Source organism: Rhinolophus sinicus, linkage group LG16 (genome assembly GCF_036562045.2).
Source record: "Rhinolophus sinicus isolate RSC01 linkage group LG16, ASM3656204v1, whole genome shotgun sequence".
Lineage (NCBI taxonomy): Eukaryota > Metazoa > Chordata > Mammalia > Chiroptera > Rhinolophidae > Rhinolophus > Rhinolophus sinicus.
Window position 1 is genome coordinate 32,819,540 of NC_133765.1, and position 22,616 is coordinate 32,842,155.

Genomic DNA, 22,616 nt, shown 5'->3' on the forward strand with positions numbered 1-22,616 from the left:
GTTTCAGCGTGGTTGGGGGTTTCTTCTAAGCAGCAAAGCACTTTTCAAAAACTCTCTTACACGGAACCCCGGTAAGAGGCATATGGGTAGCTGTGTGTGTGGTTGGGGGCCCCACGGGAGCCCACCACCACCCCTTCCTTCCCCCCACCAGCCCTTGAAGGCCCAGATTAAGCCCGTAGGTTGCCCATTTCACAGCTCAGAGGGGGCGGGGACCCACTTGAGTCACAAAGCAGCCAGGGCAGAGCAAAGACTGAACCCCGTTGGCACCTTGAGAGCCTTCTGCCTCTGATCCCCGTGGGAGAGGATGGGTTTGGGGAGCCACTGGCCTCTGAAGCTCCTGTCTCCCCACTGGGACATCAGAGCTCTGTTTGGCCCACAAAGGGCTGCTAGGCTGAAGGAGGCAGGAAGGTGGTTTCTCTGCCCGTTTGGGGCCTGAAGACAAACCCTGGCCTTAACAGGCCCACACAGGGCAGACACGTTCTTAGCTCTAACCCCTCCCAGCTGTGTGGCCTAGGGCAAGTCTCTCAACTTTGTGCCTCAGTTTCCTCATTTGTGAGCTGGCTTCACCATTGTCCCCACTTTACAGGGTGATTCCATGGGACGTGTTAAATGTGGTGCCTGTCATGTTCAAAACAACTAATAAAAATAACGACCACCGCAGCAGCTAAGCCTTGCTGAGCACTGACTGCATGTCGGGCTCGGCTCCAGCCCCGACGGGCAGCCACTGAGCCAGTCCAATCAGCATCCACCGCGTGGGCACCACCATTCAGCTATTTTTACTTGAGAAAACTGAGGTACAGAGCGCAAGGGCAAAGCGCCTTTCCCAACTCAGAGGAGCAGAGGCAGGCTCACCCCAGATCTGTCGGAGCCAAAGCAAGCTGCCCCTCCCGCCCGGCCGCTTCCTGCCCGGCCCTCCTCCTCGCACTCCTGCCTCCGAGAGGAAACCGCCAGGCCTCCGGCGGACGTCCCTTTCTTTCTGCTTCCTCTTTCCCACACTCGGGGACACGGCTCCAGGCTCGCGCCCCAGGGTCCTCACCACAGCAACTTCTGCCTCAATTTCCTTATCTGTGAAGTACATGCAATGACAGTGCTGCACTGAAGGAATCACGGTGAGCATTAGATGGGCTGATTTGGTCAAGTCTTGCCCTGTGAGGTCCGTGGTGCTCAGGACATGCCAGACCCTTCACCACACAGAGAACTGCCTGCTCCTGGGCACACTCCAGGCATGGGCGGGGAGCCCAAGGCCTGGGTCACCTCTTGTCACCCACCCAGTCCTGCAGGCTGTCTCCCTGGCTGGACTATGTGTTCTATGAGGGTGGGGCGAGGTGGCCTGGTTCATGGGCGTCCAGGTACCCCAGGAATGTTCACTGCCTGGATATAGGGGCCTGAGGCCCCCCTCACCCACCCAGTCAGCACTTAACTATCTACAGCCTCCATAGGGCCACAACCCCACGGGCAGGCACTGTGACCATCCCCATTTTACAGATGAGGAAAACTGAGGCCCAGCAAGGTCAAGTCACTTGTCCAAGGACACCCAGCTCAGAAAGAGCAGAGCAGGAATGGCTCTGAACCTCACTGCCTGGCCCACCCCCTGACTACTCTTAGGGCCGGCAGGACCAGCCACTCCCAATCAGACCACTTCCTCTAGGGGGTACCTGAGGCCTGTGGTGAAGGTGGGGGCTCAGGGCTGTGGGATGAGTCCCCTGAGGTGTACCTCCACCTGCTTCCTCTACCTCTTCTCTGGGCTTGGCAGCAGAGGCCAGGGGGGGGACGTGCTGGGTGAGGGCGAAACTGGCCAGCCCCCCCTCTGGGCCTCAGTGTCCCCATATGTAAAATGGTGGCACTGAACAAGATGGCCGCAGGGAGCGTTTACTGGTCTAAGAACTCAAAACACATGCCCCCACCCAGGTAGGGCCACTGGTTCACCACCAATAACGATAGTAAGTCCTTCTGAAGACTTACAAGGTACCAGGTACAGCCCAGCTGCCTCCGTTCCAATGCTCTCTAGGCCACTTGAGAGCTGTGTGACCTTGTTGGACAAGTCACCTACCCTTTCTTAGCATCAATTTCTCCATCTGTGAAATGAGGATAATCATAGCAGCTCCTTCACAGGGCTGCTGTGAGGGTTAAATGAAGCCAGATCTGTAAGATGCCTGATATATAATAAGTGCCAAGTAAATGTTGGCTAAAGAGGCATTTTTCAACAGTGGGTAGAACTCCATCACTCTCTGTACAGATGACAGAAACTGAGGCTCAGCCCCAAGACCTGGCAGAGCTGGCAAGGCTTTGAGACCATCTTGGTCAACCCAGAGGCCTGGGCAAATGAGGAAACTGAAGCCCAAAAGAACAAAGGGCTGACCCGAAAGCCATGGCCAGTTGGTTATGCTCCATTTGACAATGGACCCCAGCCCCCAGGGAGACCCTGCCCCAAGGCCAGCCACCCTTGGCCCAGTGGCTGTTTGTCATCTCTCCCTGACCCTGGGACCCCCACCACCTCCCTCTGCAGAGCTCAGGCAGGGCCAGGCTGGGATCCACTTCCGGTGTTGCTGGCCCAGAAGTGCCAGACCCACTGATTTTATAAGAGAAACCAGAAATCTGGATTCTTAGATGAAATCTCTCCTTATATGAAATCTCTCTTAAAAATATCAAAAATCTTGATGTTTTTAAATATTGGCACCCAATCCAACTTTCTTGTTTTTCTCTTACTGCCAAGTAGGGTAGCACATCTCAGGACGGCTCGCTGGGAGCTGGCGCTCTGTAACCTCGGACTTGAGGGAGCCAGTTCAATAGTGTGGCTGGAGGCTTAGGAGGGGGGATCATTTGGGATCAGAGGAAAGAGATGCCACAGAATGGGTGGACATAGTGACCAAAGGGTCTCCTAGGAGCAGAATCATGCTCCTCTCCCATGGCCAGCCTGATGCTGGAAGACCCCAGACAGCACTGGGGGTTCCTCTAGGCCACGCCCACAGCTGGGTAGCCCCAGCAAGTGTCTCAGCCCCTCTGGGCCTAAATCCTCCAAGTGTTCCCACTGCACTTAATGTAAAACCTAAAATCTTCACCTAAGGATTTCAGGTGAGGTGCCAAGGTCCCTAATCCAGCCCCAGCACTTTTCCACCCTCATCACTCCAGCCCTGCCCCCCTGGTGTTCCTCCAAGACTCCTGGTCATGCCTACCCCCAGGCCTTTGCACTAGTCATTTCCTCAGCCTGGGACTCCTTCACCCTGATCTTTCAGGATCAGCACCTCCTGCCAAGAGGCCTTTCATGATCACCCCCAAGTGGAAGCAATCGCCAGCCTCCCAGAGGCCAGCGCACAGCGGAAGGAAAGGTTGACCCACTTCTCACCCACCTGCAGGGGGTGCCACTGAAGCCAGAAACCACCGTGACTTCTCTGCTCATCTTGAGACCTCGGGAAAGAGCCACAGATGTCTCCTCCGACCCCTCCTCCCACTGCAGCAGCCGGGCTGTCGCCTCCGCTAACACACCCCCACGAACAAGGAGCCCCCCCTCCCACTGCAGCCCTCACAACGACCCTACTTTACAGCTGAGTAGACTGGGGCTCCAAGCGGGGAAGTGACCAGTCCAGGGTCACAGTTGGTCAGAGGCAGAGTTGGGACCCAACTCCAGTGAGGCTGACCCATGAGCTGTCAGAAGCTAATGGAACTGGGGTCTGCTCTGTCAAGGGGCTGGGAGAGGCCCCACCAGGGCTGCTCGATCTGTGGGCAACTCTGGGTCCCACAGCAACCACCATGCCTACGACAGGACCCAGGGACCCAGCTGCACTCCCCCCTCCACCTGGCTTCTCCAGGACCAGACCACCACTGCTGAGCCGAGGACTCTGTCCATCGGGAGCCCCACCCTCAGGGCTCCGGAAGAACAGGAGCCTTGAAGGTGCCTCCCAGCACTGGAAATAAATCTGTGTTCTCAGCCTCAAAGTCATCACCATGACAACCATAATGACAACAAGGAGGGCTGGGAACACTGAGCACTTCCCTGTGCCAGGCGCTCAGCAGATGTGCTCTCCCAATTAATACAACGGCCCCGCGAGGCGGAACTATGAATAGGCCCGTTGTACAGAGGAGGAAACTGAGGCTCAAAGGTGACGTCACTTGCCTAAGGCCACAGAGCTGGGAAAGAACTAATTGATTATTCCAACTTGGGTCCATCTGACTCCTGACACCTGGTTTTCCAAGATGGTTTATTTTAAGCAGCAGCAGTCGTTTTTTAAAGTGAAGTTTTATAAGGAACTCCATACTATCAGGCAGATAACACATGTGTTTGGGCCGTTATTTGCCTTTCGTGGTGTCACAGCCTTGAGACTTTAAAAGTGATGAGAAAATAGAGTTTTTATCTGCACTTGTGTTTCTCTGACAGCTTCCCATTGTGTTTCGAATAAAATGCTTTCCCATCTCAGGGCTTTTGTCCATACCGTTCCCTCTGCCTGGAACACCCAGCGGTTCTTAATTTAGGACTAAGATTTCAGTCCAAAAGCCACCTTCTTGAGACTCATTATGGAAGTGGTAATTAGTGTGGTATTGGAACGAGGATAGACACACAGCCAATGGAACAGAGGAGTCCAGAAGCACACAGACGGACACCCGGATGAAAACAGCACTGCAGTCCCATAAAGAAAAGGGTCACGGGGCGGCCGGTTGGCTCCACTGGTTAGATCCCAGTGCTCATAACACCAACGTCCCCAGTTTGACTCCCACATGGGCCAGTGAGCTGTGCCCTCCACAGCCAGACTGAAAATGACTTGACTTGGAGCTCATGGGTCCTAGAGAAGCACACTGTTCCCCAATATTCCCCAATACAAATTAAAAAATAAAGAAAAAGGGTGACATCAGCACATGGCACTGCTGATCCCCGTCTCATATCAGACACGAAAACCAGTTCGAGATGGATCTTGGTCCACAGTAGGAAGTAAAGCTTCCAGAATGCAAGAAAGAGCTTCATGACCCTGGGTAGGGAAATATTTCCTAAACAGGACATAAAAAGCACTTACCATAAAGGAAAGCAACTGATAAACTGGACTCCATTAAAACGAAGAACTTCTGTTCATGAAAAGATCCCATAAAAGGAGTAAAGAGGCAACCAACACAAAGTCTGAGGTATTTACAACACAAAGGAAGTGTATACAAAATATATAAAAACTCTTAGAAATTAAGACTAGACGACTCAATAAAAACAAGGAGCACTTCACCAGAGTCCATTCCACAGACCAATAGATACATCAAAAGGTGCTTAACCTCATGAGTTATCAGGGAAATGCAAATTAAAGCCACCTTGAGACGCCAGCACACATCCACTGGAAGGACTGAAATGAAAACTCTCATACACTGCTGCTGGGAAGACTGTTAAATCCTGAGCCTCATGTAGAAGTCTCTGACGAAGGTAAACCTGCGCTGACCACATGACCTAGCAGGCCCTCTTTTAGGACCCTACCTGAGAGAAGTGGAAGCTTTGTCCATACAAAGACCTACATGCAAATTTCATAACAGCATTATCATAAAAGTCCCAAACTAGAAATGACACAATTCCATCAACAGGCCAATGGATGAGCTAATTGTGATGCATCCGCACAACGGAATCCTACTCGGCGAAGAAAAGAAATGACCTGCCAAGAACACGGATGGATCTCGAAAACAATATGCTGGGCAAAAGGACCCAGACATAAAAGGCAGCAGCATGCCGCGTGATTCTACTTAGGTGGAGTTCAAACACAGAAATGTAATTAATCCGTGGGAGCAGGAGTCCGTGTGCGGGGGGGCGGGGGTGCTGACTGACGCGGAGAAGGCTGCGGGAGCCCCTGGGTGCCGCGTCATTGGGTGTATGTATGTACACACATACACACGCGCGCGCGCGGAACATTCGTGGAGCTTCAGGTGAACATCCCACCGCAATGAAGTTGAACAGACGGTTATGTACTTCACACAAGAGGATTCTTTGAAAACACCCGGTCCCAAACACCAAATTAGGGCCCCTCGATTATCACTGAAGAGGCCCCATTGCTTTTCCTTTAGAGAGCACAGTATGTAATTTATAATTCCACGCTCATTTGTAGGTTTATGCCTTCAATAGCCCCCACCACGATGCCAGTTCCCCCAGCACCTAGCATGTGCCTGGTACATAGTAGGTGCTCAATAAATAGCTGTTAAATGAATAAATGAATAACTGTCAGTCTCCTCCACACCCAGACCGTTACCCCTGAGGACTGGCATCAGGTCTGCTTTGCTCCCTCTCTAGAGCAAGGCCCTAACACATAATAGGACCACAGAGTGAAAGGAATTAAATGAAAGCCACATAGTCCCATCCACTTGATACACCTGAGTCAGAGATGGAACGGGTGTGCGCAACAGTGACCCTTCAGCCTCAGCTGCAGAGCTGGAATTAAGTTGGTTGCAAGGGAAAAAGACAAAACTGTTAAAACTTGAAAGAAAATAAGACACCTACAAAGCATGGGAGCTACAATGGAATTCCGCGACAGTCTGGAACCCCTATTGTTCATGATTGATCTGGGTCATGGTTTTCAAAGACCTTGGACCAACCTGCCACAGCCTGTGTGACACCCCCATATGGTGTCTCTGGCCATCCTACAAAATTCCTGACCAGTACTCCTCAAAACTGTGAAAGTCATCAAAAACAAGGAAAGTCTGAGAAACTCTCACCACCAAGAGGCGCCTAAGGAGATGTGACAACTGAATCTAACATGGTACCCTAGAACAGAAAAGGGACATGAGGGAAAACTAGCAAAAACCAAAGAAACCTCCAAGTTTAGTTAATAGTAATATCCAATGTGGGTTCGTTAGTTATGACAAAGGCACACCGTGATGTAAGATGTTAACATTAGGCAAAGCTGGGTGTGGCCCATAAGGAAACCCTGCACTATCTTTGCAACTTTTCTGTTAAAGGATTGTCAAAGAAAAAGTTGTTGTTTGAGAAGGTATACTTCCTTCTGGGCACTTTGCGGCCATCTGCTGCAAAGCAGAGAGGCCCCACCCGCAGCTGTCACCCTCCATACGGGCGTGTGCGTCAGAATGCTGACGCAGTGTGCAACCTGCGCAACAGGGCTTACCTTGGGCGGGTCAAAGAGTTCCAGCACACGGTCCGCCCTGCCGTCAGGGCCTGGGGCGCGCCGCAGGGCTAGCCGCCCGCGCTGCCAGCGCGCCCCGCTGTCCATGGAGGCCTCGTCCGCCAGGCTGTAGCGCAGCGCCGCCTCCTTGAGGGCCTCGGGCAGTGGCTCCCGGGCCAGGCTCCTGGGCAGGAGCTTCCTGGCCCGGCCAGGTTTGGCCCGAGCCTCCCCAGCAGCCCCGGCGGCCGGCAGCTCCCCAGCCGAGCGGCGGCGAATAATGTGGCGGAGGCTGTGGCGCAGGTGCTGGAAGGTGCAGGACGCAGGAGGCTGTGGCTGGGCCAGCTCCTCCGAACTGCGGGCCTTGGGCAGGGCCGGGGCGGCGGGGCCCGGCTCCGCGGGGGACGCCTCGGCCTTGGCCGGAGGCCCGCGACCCGCCTCCCGGTAGTCACGCGCCGGGGGCCCCGGTGCCCGGCCCTGGCGCACCTCACGGCAGAAGTAGACCTGGAAGAGGTCGGTGAACTGCAGCGACACGAGCTCGGCCCGCAATGGCGCGTGGTGCGGGTGCTCGCGGACGAAGAGCCAGTATTGCCGGGCCAGCTCCCGGGCCGTGGCCACCGCGTGCAGCTCGCAGAACTCGCTCCAGCCCCTCGGGGACGGGGCCGCGGTTGCAGACGAGGGCGCGGGGGAAGGCGAGGAGGACTGCAGGGCGGGTCCATTCATGGCGGAGACCGAGGTGGAGTGGCCAGGCTGAAAGACAGGGTGGGGGTTGTCAACCAGGAAGTGAGCAGACAGGTGAGCTGACCACTTAGAAACTACCACGAAGGACTCGTCACTCACCAGACACAACGTCAGAAAGAAAAAAATTATTCATTAACACCTAATGCTGGTGAAAATGCATTGAAATGGGCACTTCCCTACCATGTTGCTGGGTGCAGTTAAGGGGTACAAGCTTTCTGGAAAGCAACTTGATAAGATCAATTTCAGACCCAGCAATTCCACTTTTAAGAGTTCAAGAAATACTTGTTCACATGCGCAGAGAGGCATATACAGGACCATTGGTGCTAGACGTTTCCTGCTGCAACGTTTATAATAGGGAAAAAATAGATACAACTATTAAACAAAAATTTTAACTTTCATAGCAGAGTCTTTATTTTTTCATTTTTTATAGTTTATTTTTTTATTAGTTTCAGGTGTACAAAACAATGTAATAGACATTTAAACCCCTCATAAAGTGATAACCCACCCCCGAAACTACTACCCCTCCAACATCGTATATAGCCGCTACAATACTACCAACTATCTCCCCTATGTTGTACTCCACATCCCGTGACTGTATATACCTATGTATTTATGTATTTAGTTATAGTTGACACTCAATATTAATTCTTCTTTAGCATCAGGTGTGTAGGGCATTGGACACAGTCTATGACGTGATCCCCCATAAGTTCAGTACCCATCTGGCACCTCACATGATCTTTATAACACTGCTGATTATATTCCCCATACTGTATTAACTACCAGTTAGTATTTCTTAATACCTTCACCTTTTTCACCCCGCCCCCAACCCCATTCCCATCTATCACCCTGATAGATCTAGTACCCATCTGGCACGATATCTAGTTATTACAATATTATAGACTATATTCCTTATGCTATATACCCTACATCCCCATGACTGCCGTATAACAACCAATTTGTACTTCTTAATCCCTTCCCCTTTCACCCATCCTTAACCCCCCTCCCATCTTAAAGAAATCCCTCTAAGAGTCCTTGTAATAGTGGTTTGGTGGTGATGAACTCCCTCAGCTTTTGTGTGTGTGTGTCTGGGAAGCTCCTTATCTGTCCAATTCTAAATGACAGCTTTGCTGGGTAGAGTAATCTTGGTTGTATGTTGTTGCTTTTCATCACTTGGAAAATTTCCTGCCACTCCCTCCTTGCCTGCAAATTTTCTGTTAAGAAATCAGCTGACAGTCTTATAGGGCCTCCCTTCTAGGTAACTAACTGCTTTTTCTCTTGCTGCTTTTAGGATTCTTTGTATTTCACGCTTGGCATTTTAATTATGATGTGTCTTGCTGTGGGCCTCTTTGGATTCGTCTTGTTTGGGACTCTCTGTGCTTCCTGGGCTTGTATATCTGTTTCCTTCACCAGGTTAGGGAAATTTTCTGTCATTATTTCTTCAAATAGGTTCTCAATTCCTTGCTTTTTCTCTTCTCCTTTTGGTACCCCTATAATGCGAATGTTGGTATGCTTGATATTGTCCTGGAAACCCCTTAAACTCTCCTCAATGTTTTGGATTCTTGTTAATTTTTGCTGTTCTGGTTGGGTGTTTTCTGCTACCTTATCTTCTACATCGCTGGTTGGATCCTCTGCTCCATCTAATCTACTGTTGATTCCCTGTAATATATTCTTCATTTCCATTATTGTATCCTTTATTTCTGACTGGTTCTTTTTTATGGCTTCCATCTCCATTTTTATGCTTCCTGTCTCTCTGTTGAAGTTTTCCCTGAGATCGCTGAGCATTTTTATAACCAGTGTTTGGAACTCTGTGTCTGGTAGATTGCTTATCTCCATTTCGCTTAGTTCTTTTTCTGGAGCACTGTTCTATTCTTTTATTTGGGACATATTTCTTTGTCTCCCCATTTGGCTGCCTCCCTGTGTTTGTTTCTATGTATTAGGTAGGGCTGCCATGTCTTCCGGTCTTAGTAGAGTGGTCTTATGTAGTAGGTGTGTTGTGAGGTTCAGTGGTGCAGTCTGGTCACCTGAGCCACATACTCAAGGTGTGTCCCGTGTGTGGGTTGTGTGTACCCTCCTCTTGTAGTTGAGCCTTGTTTGATAATTGCACATCAATGTGAGGGACTGGCCCTTGGGCTCACTGGTTGTGAGGACTGGCCTTGACTACAGTGGAAGAGTTGTTGTGCAGGGGCTGACGCTACAGAGCAGGATCTCCCTCAGCAGGACTCTGGTGTCTGCCCAATCTGCCCTTTGGGTATGTGGCACTTGGAGGTGGCTGGGTGATGCTCCAGCTCGTTTTGAAGCTGGCCACTGGGGGCACCAGCCCCAGGACCACCTTTGAGGGGATCCCCTGTAGGTCAAGTTCAGCCACAAGCCATGCCCTACCTGGATCCACCTGGCAGGAGCCACAAAGAAATCCGCAGATGGCTGCCACCCATGCTCTGCTTGGAAGAACCTTGAGAGGTCAAGCCGCAAACCAAGGCCGCTGCCACTTTGTGCCGGGCTTAGAGCTGCCCAGCCAGAGGTACAGGACATGCTCAAGCCAGATGCTGCTTGTCTGGGTTCCGTGAACCTTTGAGAGACCCTAGGAAAGTGCAGTTTAAGCTAAGGCAGGCGGTCTGCACAAAAAAAGCCACTGTAAGGCCTGGGTGTGCCTGAAAGTTGGGCAGGACCAGGTCTCGAATCCCCAGGGCGTGGCGCAAAAAATGGCGGAGACTCAGCTATGGCGGCGCCTGCATCTGAACGAGGAAGGGGGTGGGCTCAACAAAGAAACAATGGCCTCCGCCAGCTCCCCCGTCCAGGAGAAAGCCTCCTCTCCAGCCCCTGTCCCAAGCCAGACAACTCAGTTCCCCACAACGTGTCCCTGCCGCCTCTCCAGCCACTTCCCCAACCCTGGAACACAGAGCGAGTGATTCCGTTGGTGGGTAAGTCCACGCACAGTCCCTTTAAGACAAGTGCTTAGGAGTGCAGCCTCATTCAGTCTCACTCAGTCACAATCTCCGCTGGTTTTTACAATCAGAAATTACAAGGACTTCTCTCCCTGGCTCTGGAACCCTGGTCTGGGGTGAGGCTGGGATCTCTCGCTCCTCTAGGGGATGGGGGGGATCCCCACAGCTGAAATATCCCTCCTGATCTTTAATGGTCACACGTGGGTGTGGGACCAGCCCGTTCAACATCTCTGCCCCTCCTACCAGTCTGGAGGTGGCTTCTGCACGTCCTTAGTTGAAAGGCTTTTCAGTTCAGCTTGATTTTAGGTGATTCAAAAATGGTTGTTTTGTAGATTAGTTGCAATTTTGATGTGGTTGTGAGAGAAGGTAAACAGTGTTTACCTACTGTACCACCTTGGTTGACTCCTGTGGCTGAAAGTCTTTTTAAAAGAAAGGGCTCGGGGCGGCCGGTTAGCTCAGTTGGTTAGAGTGCGGTGCTCTTAACAACAAGGTTGCCAGTTCGATCCCCACATGGGCCAATGTGAGCTGTGCCCTCGACAACTAGATTTAAACAACTACTTGACTTGGAGCTGAGGGGCCTGGAAAAACACACTTAAATAAATAAAAGTAAAAAAGAAGAAAAGAAAGGGCTCGTTAGGTTATAGCTAGGGGTTGAGGGAGGGAGGAGGGGACCAGGTCTTGGGGAATGGAGTCTAAACCACCCGCAGGATGGCTAGGTAGGAAAGACAAACATGTCTGTTGTCCTAGAGTTTCACAAAGGCCTTTTCGAAAGGCTTACATTGGCTATAGACAAAGGGGATGGGCGAAGCAGAGGCTGGGCTAGCTCTGGGATAGGTGCAGACCCCGCAAGGAAGAAGTGTTTGCTTCTGTGGATTAGCTGTGGCCAGCAGATTAGAAACTTCATTTGTAAATTAGAAGCGGAGGCTCCTGGGGTTCTAATCACCGGAAAAAGCCACTTGGAAATTAATCCTATATTCCAACAGATACACAGGAATGTGAGTGGACTTTTGTCCGAGCTGGCCCACAACTGTTAGCAGGTAACTGTTCTCTCTCTTACTCTCTAGCTGCTGTAATTTTAATTCAGAACAGCTCAGAATTTTTTTCTCGTCACAACCTAAGTGCCCATCAGTCAGAGACTGGTGAAATAAACTGTGGTGTACCTGCAGGCTGGTCTGTTCTGCAGCAGAGGGAAAGGATGAGGGAGATCTATGCCACCACCCCGGGTAGATCTCCACGGCACCCCATGAAGCAAAAGAGCAAACCACAGAACAGTACAAGCTGTGTGATCCTACTTACATAAACACACACAAACACAAACTACCAATTTTTGTGAGTACATAAATATAGTAGGTGGTGGGCAAGAAAGCAAACCCATCCAGAAACAGTGGTGACCTCTGGGGAGGAACCAGAATTTGGGCTCAGGAGGGGAAGTTACCAAGGAAGACTGTTACACTTGTCTCTAGAAAATATGGTTAAGAACATGAAGCCTGGAGCCTGGGTTCAAATCACAACACTACCACTTAACTAGCTGTGTGACCTTGGGTGAGTCAGTTGACTTCTCTCTGCCTTGGTTTCCCCATCTGTACAATGGGAACCACAACCATACCTACTTCATAGGCGTATTATGAGGATTATTTGAATTAATTATGCAAAGGCCTTAGAAACTCAAAGGGTTGGCTGCTGTTATTGTTACTTAAATGTTACAATGAGTGTATTACTGTTATCAATAAAAATAAACATAAAACAATGAATAAAAAGGGATAAATTAACAAGATTCACAAGAGGCACAAAGATATTTCCTGCACTGATGGGGGAAATGTCAGATCAGGCAGTCCCTTGCCCGCCCATCCCAGCGGGGACTCCCTTCCCTTTCAGCCCTGCACGTCCTTCCTTAAGCACCACACAATCAAAAGGGCAGAAGCCCCCCACCCTCTGCTGTCCGCGGTGCTGAACCCTGGAGCTGTCTAGTTACTACGGTACTGTCTGTCCTTCCTTCCAACTAAGCCTAGCCGGGCCTGGGCCTCCCTGGGGACACAAAATCATGGCTGCTCATTCACCTCCCCCCAAATATTAATGAGGGCCTACTGTGTGCCAGGCATTATGCTAGGCCCTGGGAATACAGCAATGAACCAGACAAATCTCTGCTCTCCTGGGCGCGTGCACACGCGCACACACACACGCACACACAGCTGAGTGATCTCTGATACCCGACTGGACCTCTCTGAACCCCGGTTTCCTCAACTGTCAAATAGGGAGCAGCATGGTATCTACCTCATAAGATGGTTGTAAGGAATCCTTGAAAAGGGACTCAAGTGGAGATCTGAACCCAGAAATTGGGGTTCTTTCTGCCACCCTCTACTTCACAGGCACCTCCTCTTCATGCGACCCTATCATGCTGGGCAGACCTGCAGGGTAGCAGCAAGGACGAGGGGCTGCCTCCACCAACTCCAGCCCACAGTGGTGACCCTGCAGCTGATCGAAGCACAGAGTAGGTGCCTTTGCACCAACTGGGAGGGTACTGTGCACACAGTCTACATTTTTGCACATCACAGGTCCTTGGCACGTACACATAGTAGGCACGCTGCACATAGTAGGTAGTCAGTAAAAGCTGCCAGGCAGAAGGAAAGGAAAGGAGTCATATGTGCCCTTGACCCCCATACTCTGCCAAGAAAAGAAACCCTGTTGCTGAAGGGGGAGGGTTTTACCTGCACATGTGGGTGACCTGTCCATGGTCAACCCTGTAGCCACCTTACACCCATGACTTGACACAGTTGTCACAGGTTGCGGGAACCAGAGAACTCTGATTCCAGACCCAAGCGCCTGCCCCACCTACGAGACCCCATGTGATCTGCCTCCACCTATGCCAGCTGCCTCTGGGTGACTGCATTAGTGTGCCCCGGGCCCTGGCTGCTCTCCTTCTGCCCCCAGTCTCACACAAAAAGAAGCCTCCCCTGAGTTCTCCAACCAAGCTGCTTATCCTTCAGCACACCTGAAGGTGTGCTAGCATTCAATCGCTGTGATTATTTAATTAGTGACTAATCTCTCCACCAGATTGAGCTCCGTGGGGCCAGGCGCTCCCTGAGTCCTCCCCAATTCCTAGCATGCAGCAGGAGCTAAATAAATGCCTGCTGAATGAATGAATGAATGCAGGAGGTCAGCTGGATTTGCAACCTCTAGCTCTTCTGGCAGACGTGGCAGCCAGCACCAACCATTGGGCCAACACACCTCCTGGGCACTCTGGGTCTCTGTCCATGCCTGTCCCTTTGCCTGGGACACTTGTCCCTGTCCACCCCTGCAGGTCAGAGTCTCCAAGTCCAACTGCAGGGTCAAACCCTGGCAAGAGCCTTTTTGAAACAGCTATGCCCACTCCAAGCTCTTTCACTGCCCAGGCGATGGTTAGCTGCCCTCCTCACCATGGTCCCCACTCCGACTTCTCCATAAGAAGAGTGACATGTACTGAGCACTTGCTATACAGGACACATTTTTCTAACTACTTTTGTACAACATTAAGTCTCCTAAGCTTCAAACAGCACTTGGAGGGCCAGTAACTTCTCCCACTTTCAAGATGGAGAAACTGAAGCAAAGAGGTCCCACAGTTGGCAATGAATAGAAGCCCCCATACACAAGCAACCCCCAAATGCCTGGTCAGTGCCCTCTCATTCCTGCTCACTCCCCTGGGCCTGGCCAGAACAGGTGCCCAGAAATACTCATTGTATGAATTAATGAACTCCTGTGGTTGAGACAGGCTACCAAACAGCATACTCTTAGAATCATGCTCCTGACCCGCAGGGACGGACAGAGAAGGTAGCGGGGCTCCAAGAAACCCACTGAGACCCCCCCACCCAGATGACCTCTCCGTGGTGGAGCTACCAACCAAACCTGGGGTCACTTCTTCTCCAGGTGATGAAGAAGCTTCCCTCTCTGAGCCTCAGTGTCCCCATCTGTACAATGGGCTGATGTTCTCTTGGCGCTCACTAAGAGCATTCTAAGAACTGCTGTCTGTGGGGACAGAGCTCAAGAAATGAGTGGCTGTTGCCATTATATTACTATAATTGTTAGAAAAAAGGAGTGCCAGCTTCAGAGAAGGTCAGGCCTGCCTGCCACAAGAAGCCACAGCAGGAGTCTGGCCTAGCGGGCTGGGCCGGGCAGTGGGGCATCATGGGAACCCAAACAAAAGGCCTTCTCAAGGAAGAGGGGCTGTCAGGAGGCTCTGGGCAGGGGCTCAGGCAGGAAATGGCCAGCGGGAGCTCAGCTGTGGCCCGCACTGCGGAGGGGACATGCCGGGGAGGTTTCCTGGCCATGTGGGCAGCCAGGCCACAGGATGGTGGTCCCTCCTTGGGCCTCGGGCCAGGTGGTAGCCATTTGTTGAACGCCTACTATGTGCCAGGCACATAGGAAGAACAATTAATTAGATCACATCAACCCTGGGATCGGGGGCTCAAAGTTCTTGGCAGAAAGCAATTATTAGTCACCTGGGGGTTCCTAGGAGCCCCTTGTTTGAGGCTGGCTGGTAGGCGCAGGGGGATCTTTGAGACTCTTGTGTACCACAGGAGCATGTGGGAGCCTGGGCAGCCAGAGGGATAAATAGCCTTGCACACAGAGGGGCCTGCAAATCCAGGGGTCCCCCAACCTGCTTAGCCTGGCCTTCTGGGGCAGGGAGCTTCCAGTCGTGGGGGAGGGCTCCAGGAGTCCTCCAAATCTCACAGCGGGATGAGCGACAATGAAAAACTGGAGCAGGAAGGCTGCATCCTGGCGCCCCACCCCCAAATCCCACAGCAAACATATGGAGATGGAGGCATGCCCATCCTGCGGGGGAGGGGGGAGCCTGCCTCCCAGGACCCTGAGTTCAGAACAACTGTGTCTACCAGAGTGCCTGCTCAGGGTGACCTGGCAAAAGCTCTGAAGTCAGCCCATGTGTGCTGTCCCCCATTCGAGCATACACATCCTAAGGGACCCTCGAGCCCCTACCAAGTCGGGGAGAAATCAGGCTCTTAAACATCTGGGAAATCCTGGCTCTGAGCTGTGGGGCCCACTCTAACCCATGACTGCAGAGATAGGGGCTCTCAGACTGTCCTCTATCAGATCATCCTGGGTCACGTAATCTTGGGAAGCTAACATTTCCTTTTTAATTATCAAGCCCAGGTGCACAGAAGGCCTTTACCCACTGTGGGAATTCCACCTGCCAAGGCTTGGGGAGATTTTAAATTGTTATAAATGAAGTTAAAATGAGCCAGTGGAGAGACTTCACCCTCCCCCAGGTCCACAGCACCCCTGCCCCCAGCTCACAGATGTTTAGGCAGGAAAAAGTCCCACACCTTCCAAGAAACCTCCTCCAGGGAGGCCTCTGGGTTGACTCCAGGCCATAGGGAGCATTTTAGTCTTTCCCACTCACAGCACCAACTTCTCCAGCAGTCCAGACCCTGCCCAAGGAGGCCCAAAGAGTTGGGGGGATTCCAACACACGCTGCCTGGCAGGTGGCCTACTGCCACCATTCAAGCTGCAAGACTGGAGAAGGCCCTGGGAAGTAGGGAGCAAAGGCTCTGGAACCCCAGGGAGACTGAGAGGTGGGGTCTTCCCTAGACCCTTGGGCAGCCAGCAGGGCCCTGATGCACCCTCTCTTGGGTCACCTAGTGCTTGGGGACATTTATCAGGCCAGCACAGTCTGCCAGACAGGAAATGTCCTCTGGTTTCCTCTGCCCCCACCCCCAGCCTGACACCCTGGCCCCAGCTAGGCTTGGGGAGGTGGGGAAAGGCAGGAACCCCCCCCCCAAGAATGGGCAGTACACTCCAAACTCCACTCCCTCCCCTCCCAGCATGTGACTTCTTCCTTTAACTGCCCCTGGCTTGAGGGGAGATGAAAGGTGAGACCCTAACTAGAAGAAGCATGTCAGCAAGGTCCCTTCCCCCATCAGCAATAGGGGGATTCAGGAGGGGTCTGATCAAGCCCACTCACTCCTGTGCCTCTCCCCATACTCATCACCCTCTCTGGACCCCTCCTGTGAGATGACACCAGTGTCAGCCCTCAAAGGACAGATCCAGTGCCAAGAGCCCTCTTGTGTCCCTCCCACCCGCCCAGGCCAGCCCCCCCACTTCAGGCACCCTGTGAGTCAGCTGCCGGTGAACAGGGCACAGACTTCCTCCCTCCCAGGCCTCCCTGGGGACACTTGGGGCAGCAGGAGGCTCCCTCTGGCCAGCCAGGGTGGGGGCCCACATCCGGGCGGGCCCCCAGGGGCTCCAGGCCTGGCTCACGAGGAAGCCTGCAGCCCAGCCCCCCCTTGCCGACCCCTGACAGGGTAGCGTGGGAGGAAAAATCTTCCAGCCATCTGCTCAGCTGCCGGGTTTCCGGCCTGGGCGGGGCCGGGGGATGCCAGAAGGACCTGCTCTCCTGGGGAAGTGCCCCTGACCCCTGCTCCGAGGAAGGACGCTAGGTGAAGCAGCCCAGTGGTGGTCAGTGGGACCCCAGAGCCCTGACCAAGGAATGCTGCTCACCCAGGCATCTGAGCCCAAGTAAGTGGGTGTCCAGCTGTGGCTTTTGGGCAAGCCCAGTCCCCAAGGGACCTCAGTCCCCTGGAAGCCAGGGAGCTGGGGTGCAAGGCTCCTGGGCCCAATTAGGCCTGACTCAGCGAGTGACCCCAGCTGAGTCACTTCCCCTGGGCAGCCTGCCCGCCTCAGTTTCCTCGGGGAGGACGGGGAGCTGGGAACAGGGTCTGGCTGGGAACAAGCAACTTGCATTACACCTCTGGAGTCTTTGAGGCAGGCTTCTCCTGTCTGCCAGATGGAAGCAGCTTCCTGCCCTGCCCAGAATGCTGAACATCCGGGGGGCCCCTAGGGACCATTCTTCCCAGGAAACCTGACAATTAAGTGCCAGCCCCCTCTTAAGCATTAATATGAGTAGCTCACGCGTATTGAGCTACGCGTGAGCTACTGTATGCCAGGCACTGTGCATGCCTCCTCTCAAAACCACCTTATTGTGTTGTCATTTGTACTTCCATGTCCTAGATGACACCCACTCAGAGAGGTTAAGGGAGAAGCTCAAGGTAACACAGCCATAGCTATTATACCCAACATTCTGTGCCAGGCTAATACACTTCCAATATGAGCTCATAGACAGGCTCCTATACCCTGGAGAGGCTGGGATTCTTGGCCCTCAATGGGCAGGTTAGGCCCAGGGAAGTCAGGTAACTTGCCCAGAGGCCTTACAGCTAGAAGCTGGCAGAGACCATATGTGGCTTCAAAGCCCATGATGTTACCAGGGAGAAGTGGGAACTTAACAGGAAAGGTCTCTCATTTAATAATAATAATAATAATTAAAGTGCCAGGCCCAGCACTAAGTGTTTTATGTGCCCTGTCTCTGACACTCAATGTGTGTGTAGGGGGGTGAGGCCTAGGACTAGCAGCGGGATGTCCCTCCAAGTGCCTTCAGCCCTGCCCCCTTGGAAAGGTTCCATCCAGGAGGTAGAGGGTGTCCTGGGCTGGCACAAGAGGACCCAGACATCCAAGGGGCCCCATAGGCTGAACTGCTGCAGGGCTACCCAGTGCCTGCTGGGCCCAGGCTATCACCAGAATTTGATGTGTATTAGAAAGTTCTCTCTATCAGAGAAGGGTCATGCCCAGGGTTCAGAAGAATGGCGGGGGTGGGGGTGGGGGGGGTGGTGGTCGGAGTGAGGGGACCAGGGAGGAAACAAGCAGAACTAACATCCATGACAGGGTAACAACAATCTCATTACTCCTCCTCCTCCTCTTGATCTCGCTGCTCAAACACTTGGTGAATTCACTCATTTATGGTTCCAACGACCCTAAGAAGTGGTACTATTATCACACATTTGACATATGAGGAAACTGAGGCTGGGTGGATAAGCAAGGTCTCATAGCCAGAAAGCACCATGAGCTCATCCTGCCTGGCTCTTCAGAATTCTTCTCCCCAAGACTCAGGAAGCCTCAGAGCCCAACATGCAGGAGGGGCGCAAGGTGCCACTGGTGAACATTCCACAGCCAGTAACACTAACGATGGCAATGACAGAATCACCACCTCCATGTAAATAACCCTTTCTCTGCTAGGCAGCAGGTGCTTCTCACACTCTGGCTCATTAAGTCTCTACCACAAATCTGTTATTACCCCACTTAACATAATGGGAAACTGAGGTTTACGAGTGGCACTTGCCCCCACCCTCGGCTAGAAATACACCCCAACAGCTGATACTGCAATCCAGCCCCTTCCCAGCCTGCGGCCTCTGTGGCCCACAGGGACTCACACAAGTTCTAGGAATGTTCACCCTTTGGCTCAGAAGGATTTTCCCTCCCAGAGGGGGGTTGTGGGAAAAGGCTCAGAAAAAGTGTATTAAAAACCCTTCCAACTTCCCCGATGGGCCCTGGCCTCTAATCCACTGACCCCAGCCCGCCCAGGCGGCCTCTGCCTGCTCTTCCTGCATTAGGCCTGTGTCTCTGGCCCCCACAGGCTCCCGGGAGCCTCCAGAACTGTTTCTGCTCTGGCAGCCAGGTCAGTGATGGGAAATCCAGACACAACTCTCGCCCACAACCCTGGAGACCCACACACCCACTGCCCTGGCAGGGGCCCCAAGACTGGACTAATGGGGAGCCAGAATGAGCTAGCGGCCCCACCTGAGCCTGGCAGCTGGCTGGTGTCAGGGGATGCTCATCTCCCAGATGAGCAAGAGGGTTACAGGTCAGATCTCAGCCCCTCCTGCCCCAAAGCTGGACCTTGGCCCTGCAGACATCGCCTTGCCAGGTCCTCTGCTCTGAAGCTCTCGGCCTGAAGCCCCCAGCCAGAACCCCAATTTCACTTCCTCCCACTCAGTCTGTCCTGGGCATGCCCCACCCTGGAGGCCCCCAGCTGCAGGCAATGACCTCCTCACCTACATCATCGTGGCTGCGGGAATGGGGAAGAGAAACAGGAGAATGAGGAAACTAATGAAATAAAGAAGTGGGACAGGCAGGCAGGCCCCCCCCTCCCCAGTTCCTCAAATGCAGTCCCCATCATTCCAAAAGCCCCAGCGGCCAAAGAGGGGAGGGAAGGAGGGGATTTCTTCGCCAGGCATTAAAGACCTCTGAAATACCCTCCCAGGTCTGCTAACCTATAAATCCAATGCACTGCACTCCACTTCTCTTTTCTGGTGGGAGGATACCCTTGTAACCCCAGCTGCTAGTTGTGAGGGTACCAGCCCAAAGAGACCTGGGCTCTGGGACCGCCTAACCCTTGTGAACCAAATTCTGTGGCATGGGGGCACCTGACCCTGCCCATCCCTACAATGCAGGGAGTGGGGAGAGGGCCTTCCCAAATCCGGCGCTATCCTCTTAGCCACATGGCCTGACCTGGGAGAGGGGGTAGGGAGCGGCGGCTGGAGGGGCTCTTCATTCTCACAACCTCAGTTTGATTACTTTCACTTTCAAGGTACCAAGTGGTGACCCCTGACCCTTCCTTACCGGGCACAAGTTGAGGGGAACTGCTGCCCTCCACGTGCTGGGCTACTTTAAGAGGTGGACTGGGGGTGTTAGCCATACCCTCTCTCAGCGCCTCCCCCACTGCCTCAGCTCCCCCCTTACATCTCCAACACGTGTGTGGGTGGGGGTGTCGCTGGGAGGGTGTCGCAGGATCTGGAGAAGGGTCACACCAGAACACCCCATCCGAGTTACCTGCAGGGCAACATTTTAGGCTGTTGTGGGGGTGCGCAGACACTGGGCAGAACTAGACATGGGCCTCCTCTTCCCCCATTAAAGCCCTCTCAGCCCCACCGGAGGGAAGCGCCGGGAAAGGCGGGCTCACCTGAGAGAGAGGGGGTCCGGGCCGGGCCGGCCCATGGCGTCGCGCGCCTCCGGCCCCCCGAAATCCCGAGGGGGCGGGCGGGCCCCCGCCCCGGGCGCGTTCTCTCCTGCGCGCCGGCTGCTGGCTCGCGGCTCGCTCGAGCGGGGCTCAGGCAGGAAACCCGGGCTCGGAAAATGGCCAGCGTCTCATCATTTCCGCCGCCAGCGCTTGACAGTTGCGGGAGGATGCGCCCCCGGGCCGCCGCCGGGGAAACTTTGCTGCTGCGGCCGCCGTCGCCACCGCGGGCCGCGATAGTCCGGGCAGGCGGCCGGGCGGAGGCGGTGGCCCGAGCCCATACCGCCCCGCGCCGTTATGTAAAGAGGAACCGGCTGTGCTAGCGGAGCCTCGCGGGGGAGGACGGCCATGGGGCGGGGCCACATGAGGCCACACCCCTATTCTACCACGAGCCACTCAGCCGGAGGGGCGGGGCTTTTCATGGCCCCGCCCAACAGCCCTGCTCCTCTGCGGCTGACCAGGTCCTAGGGTCTCAAACGCGGACCCGACGAGAGGCGGGGCCTTGTTAAACCACGCCCATATTTTGCCCACCCGGTTTCTCTTCGTGCAGCCTAAAGAAGGGAATGAACGGCCGGAGGGGCGGGACAACTTTGGCCCCACCCACCTAGCGCTCGCGACGAAGTGCCTCAGGCTGCCGGGGCGGGGCCAGATGTTGGAAAGGCGGGGCCTGAAGGCGGGGCCGGGCCGAGCCGCCTGGCCTCTAGGGGGAGCGCCCCTGCCGACTCCCTCCTGCTGGGCCTTATCTGTGCGCGTCCGGCGGGTCCGTGCAATAGCGACAGCAGCTTTCATCATCACCCAGGGAAGGATCCCAACACCGCCCGGCCCCGAGTATCCACAACTTTGTTGAGTCGACCCTCCACGACCCCAGCGTCCCCATTCAGATTCCGTCCCCACCGTCAGCTCAGCTCTTTGCCTCTGCTCGTGCCCATACAGGCCGGCTTCTATCCTACCTACCGATCGCCCGTCACCCTACTCCAAGAGTGCATCTTTCTCCAGGAAGCTCTCCCGGACCGCTGACTCCCATGTCCCTTGGGCCTCCCTTTCTGCTCTCCCCGGAATACTTTCATTTTCTCTATGACCTTACGTGGGGTGAGGTTGACAGTGGCGTCCCCCCTAGTCTGAGATGGAGCATACGCTCAGCCAGCCCTTCCCGCAACACATGGGAGGGAAGAGAGAGGAAAAATGCCTCCTTTTCCTTTCCTCCCACACATGAAACAAGTCGCTCACGCCCCCAGCTTGCAGGGGCCACATCACCCCTTCCTGGACAGCATATTCAGCCATTCCACTGCTTCCGCCTCTTACTAGCCTTGGGTAAATGACTGGACTTCTCTACATCTCAGTTCCCTCATCTCTGAAATGGAAATGATAAAAGTACTCACTCCACTGGGTTCCTGCGAGGATTAAATGAGTTAATGCATTAAAGCAGTTAGCATGGGACTTGGCTGAAGAGAACACGACTACATAAGTGTTTATGAAACAATCAAGCCTAGTCCTGTCCTTGGAGCTACAGAAAGGGGTTCTCCAGAAGGTGGGGATTTCCAGACTCCAGCCAGATGGGGGAAGAGGTGCTGGTCTGCTGTAGGATCCTTGGAGACCCATAACCTTGAAGGAACTGGCCATAACTATGTGCTTTCCAAAAATCTGTATTAAATACCTACTGTGTGCCAGGCACTGTTCTAGGTGCTGGGGACACAGCAGTAAACAAGAAAAATATCCCTGTCCTCATGGAGCTGACATTCTGGTGGGGGGACAGAGGGCATAAATAAACAAATGGGATAATATATTACAAAGATGAGAAAACATTTACAGGACGGAGAAGAGGCTGTCTTAGACTGGAGGCCCAGGGAGGACCTCTCTGAAGAGCTAACATTGGAGCATAAACCATCCCTTTGCCCCACCCCACAGCAAGAAGTATCCAGGCATGATAAGGTTTGAAGGAAGGGCATTCCAGGCCAAAGGAACAGCAGTGCAAAGGTCCTGAGGTGGGAATACACTTGGTGTGTTCAAAGAAAGTCAAGAAAGCAGTTGTGG

The 22,616-nt window shown here is 53.6% G+C and overlaps 1 protein-coding gene across 6 annotated transcripts in view; it reads right to left on the reverse strand.

The window, feature by feature from the left end:
- SH2B3 (SH2B adaptor protein 3) overlaps positions 1 to 20,886 on the reverse strand; it is a 39,041-nt gene extending 18,155 nt beyond the window's left edge. For 2 of the 6 annotated variants that reach the window (XM_074321359.1, XM_019734063.2), the window contains exons 1-2: positions 20,532 to 20,886; positions 7,074 to 7,817 (exon numbers count right to left, since the gene is read on the reverse strand). In XM_074321359.1, coding sequence (XP_074177460.1) covers positions 7,074 to 7,790 — 717 coding nt within the window. In that variant the 5' untranslated portion in view covers positions 7,791 to 7,817; positions 20,532 to 20,886. Of the gene's footprint in view, positions 1 to 7,073; positions 7,818 to 10,187; positions 10,390 to 20,531 lie in introns of those variants that run through there. The other 4 variants (XM_019734061.2, XM_074321358.1, XM_019734062.2 and 1 more) reach the window with 4 other exon arrangements.
- Between the last annotated feature and the right edge of the window lie 1,730 nt (positions 20,887 to 22,616).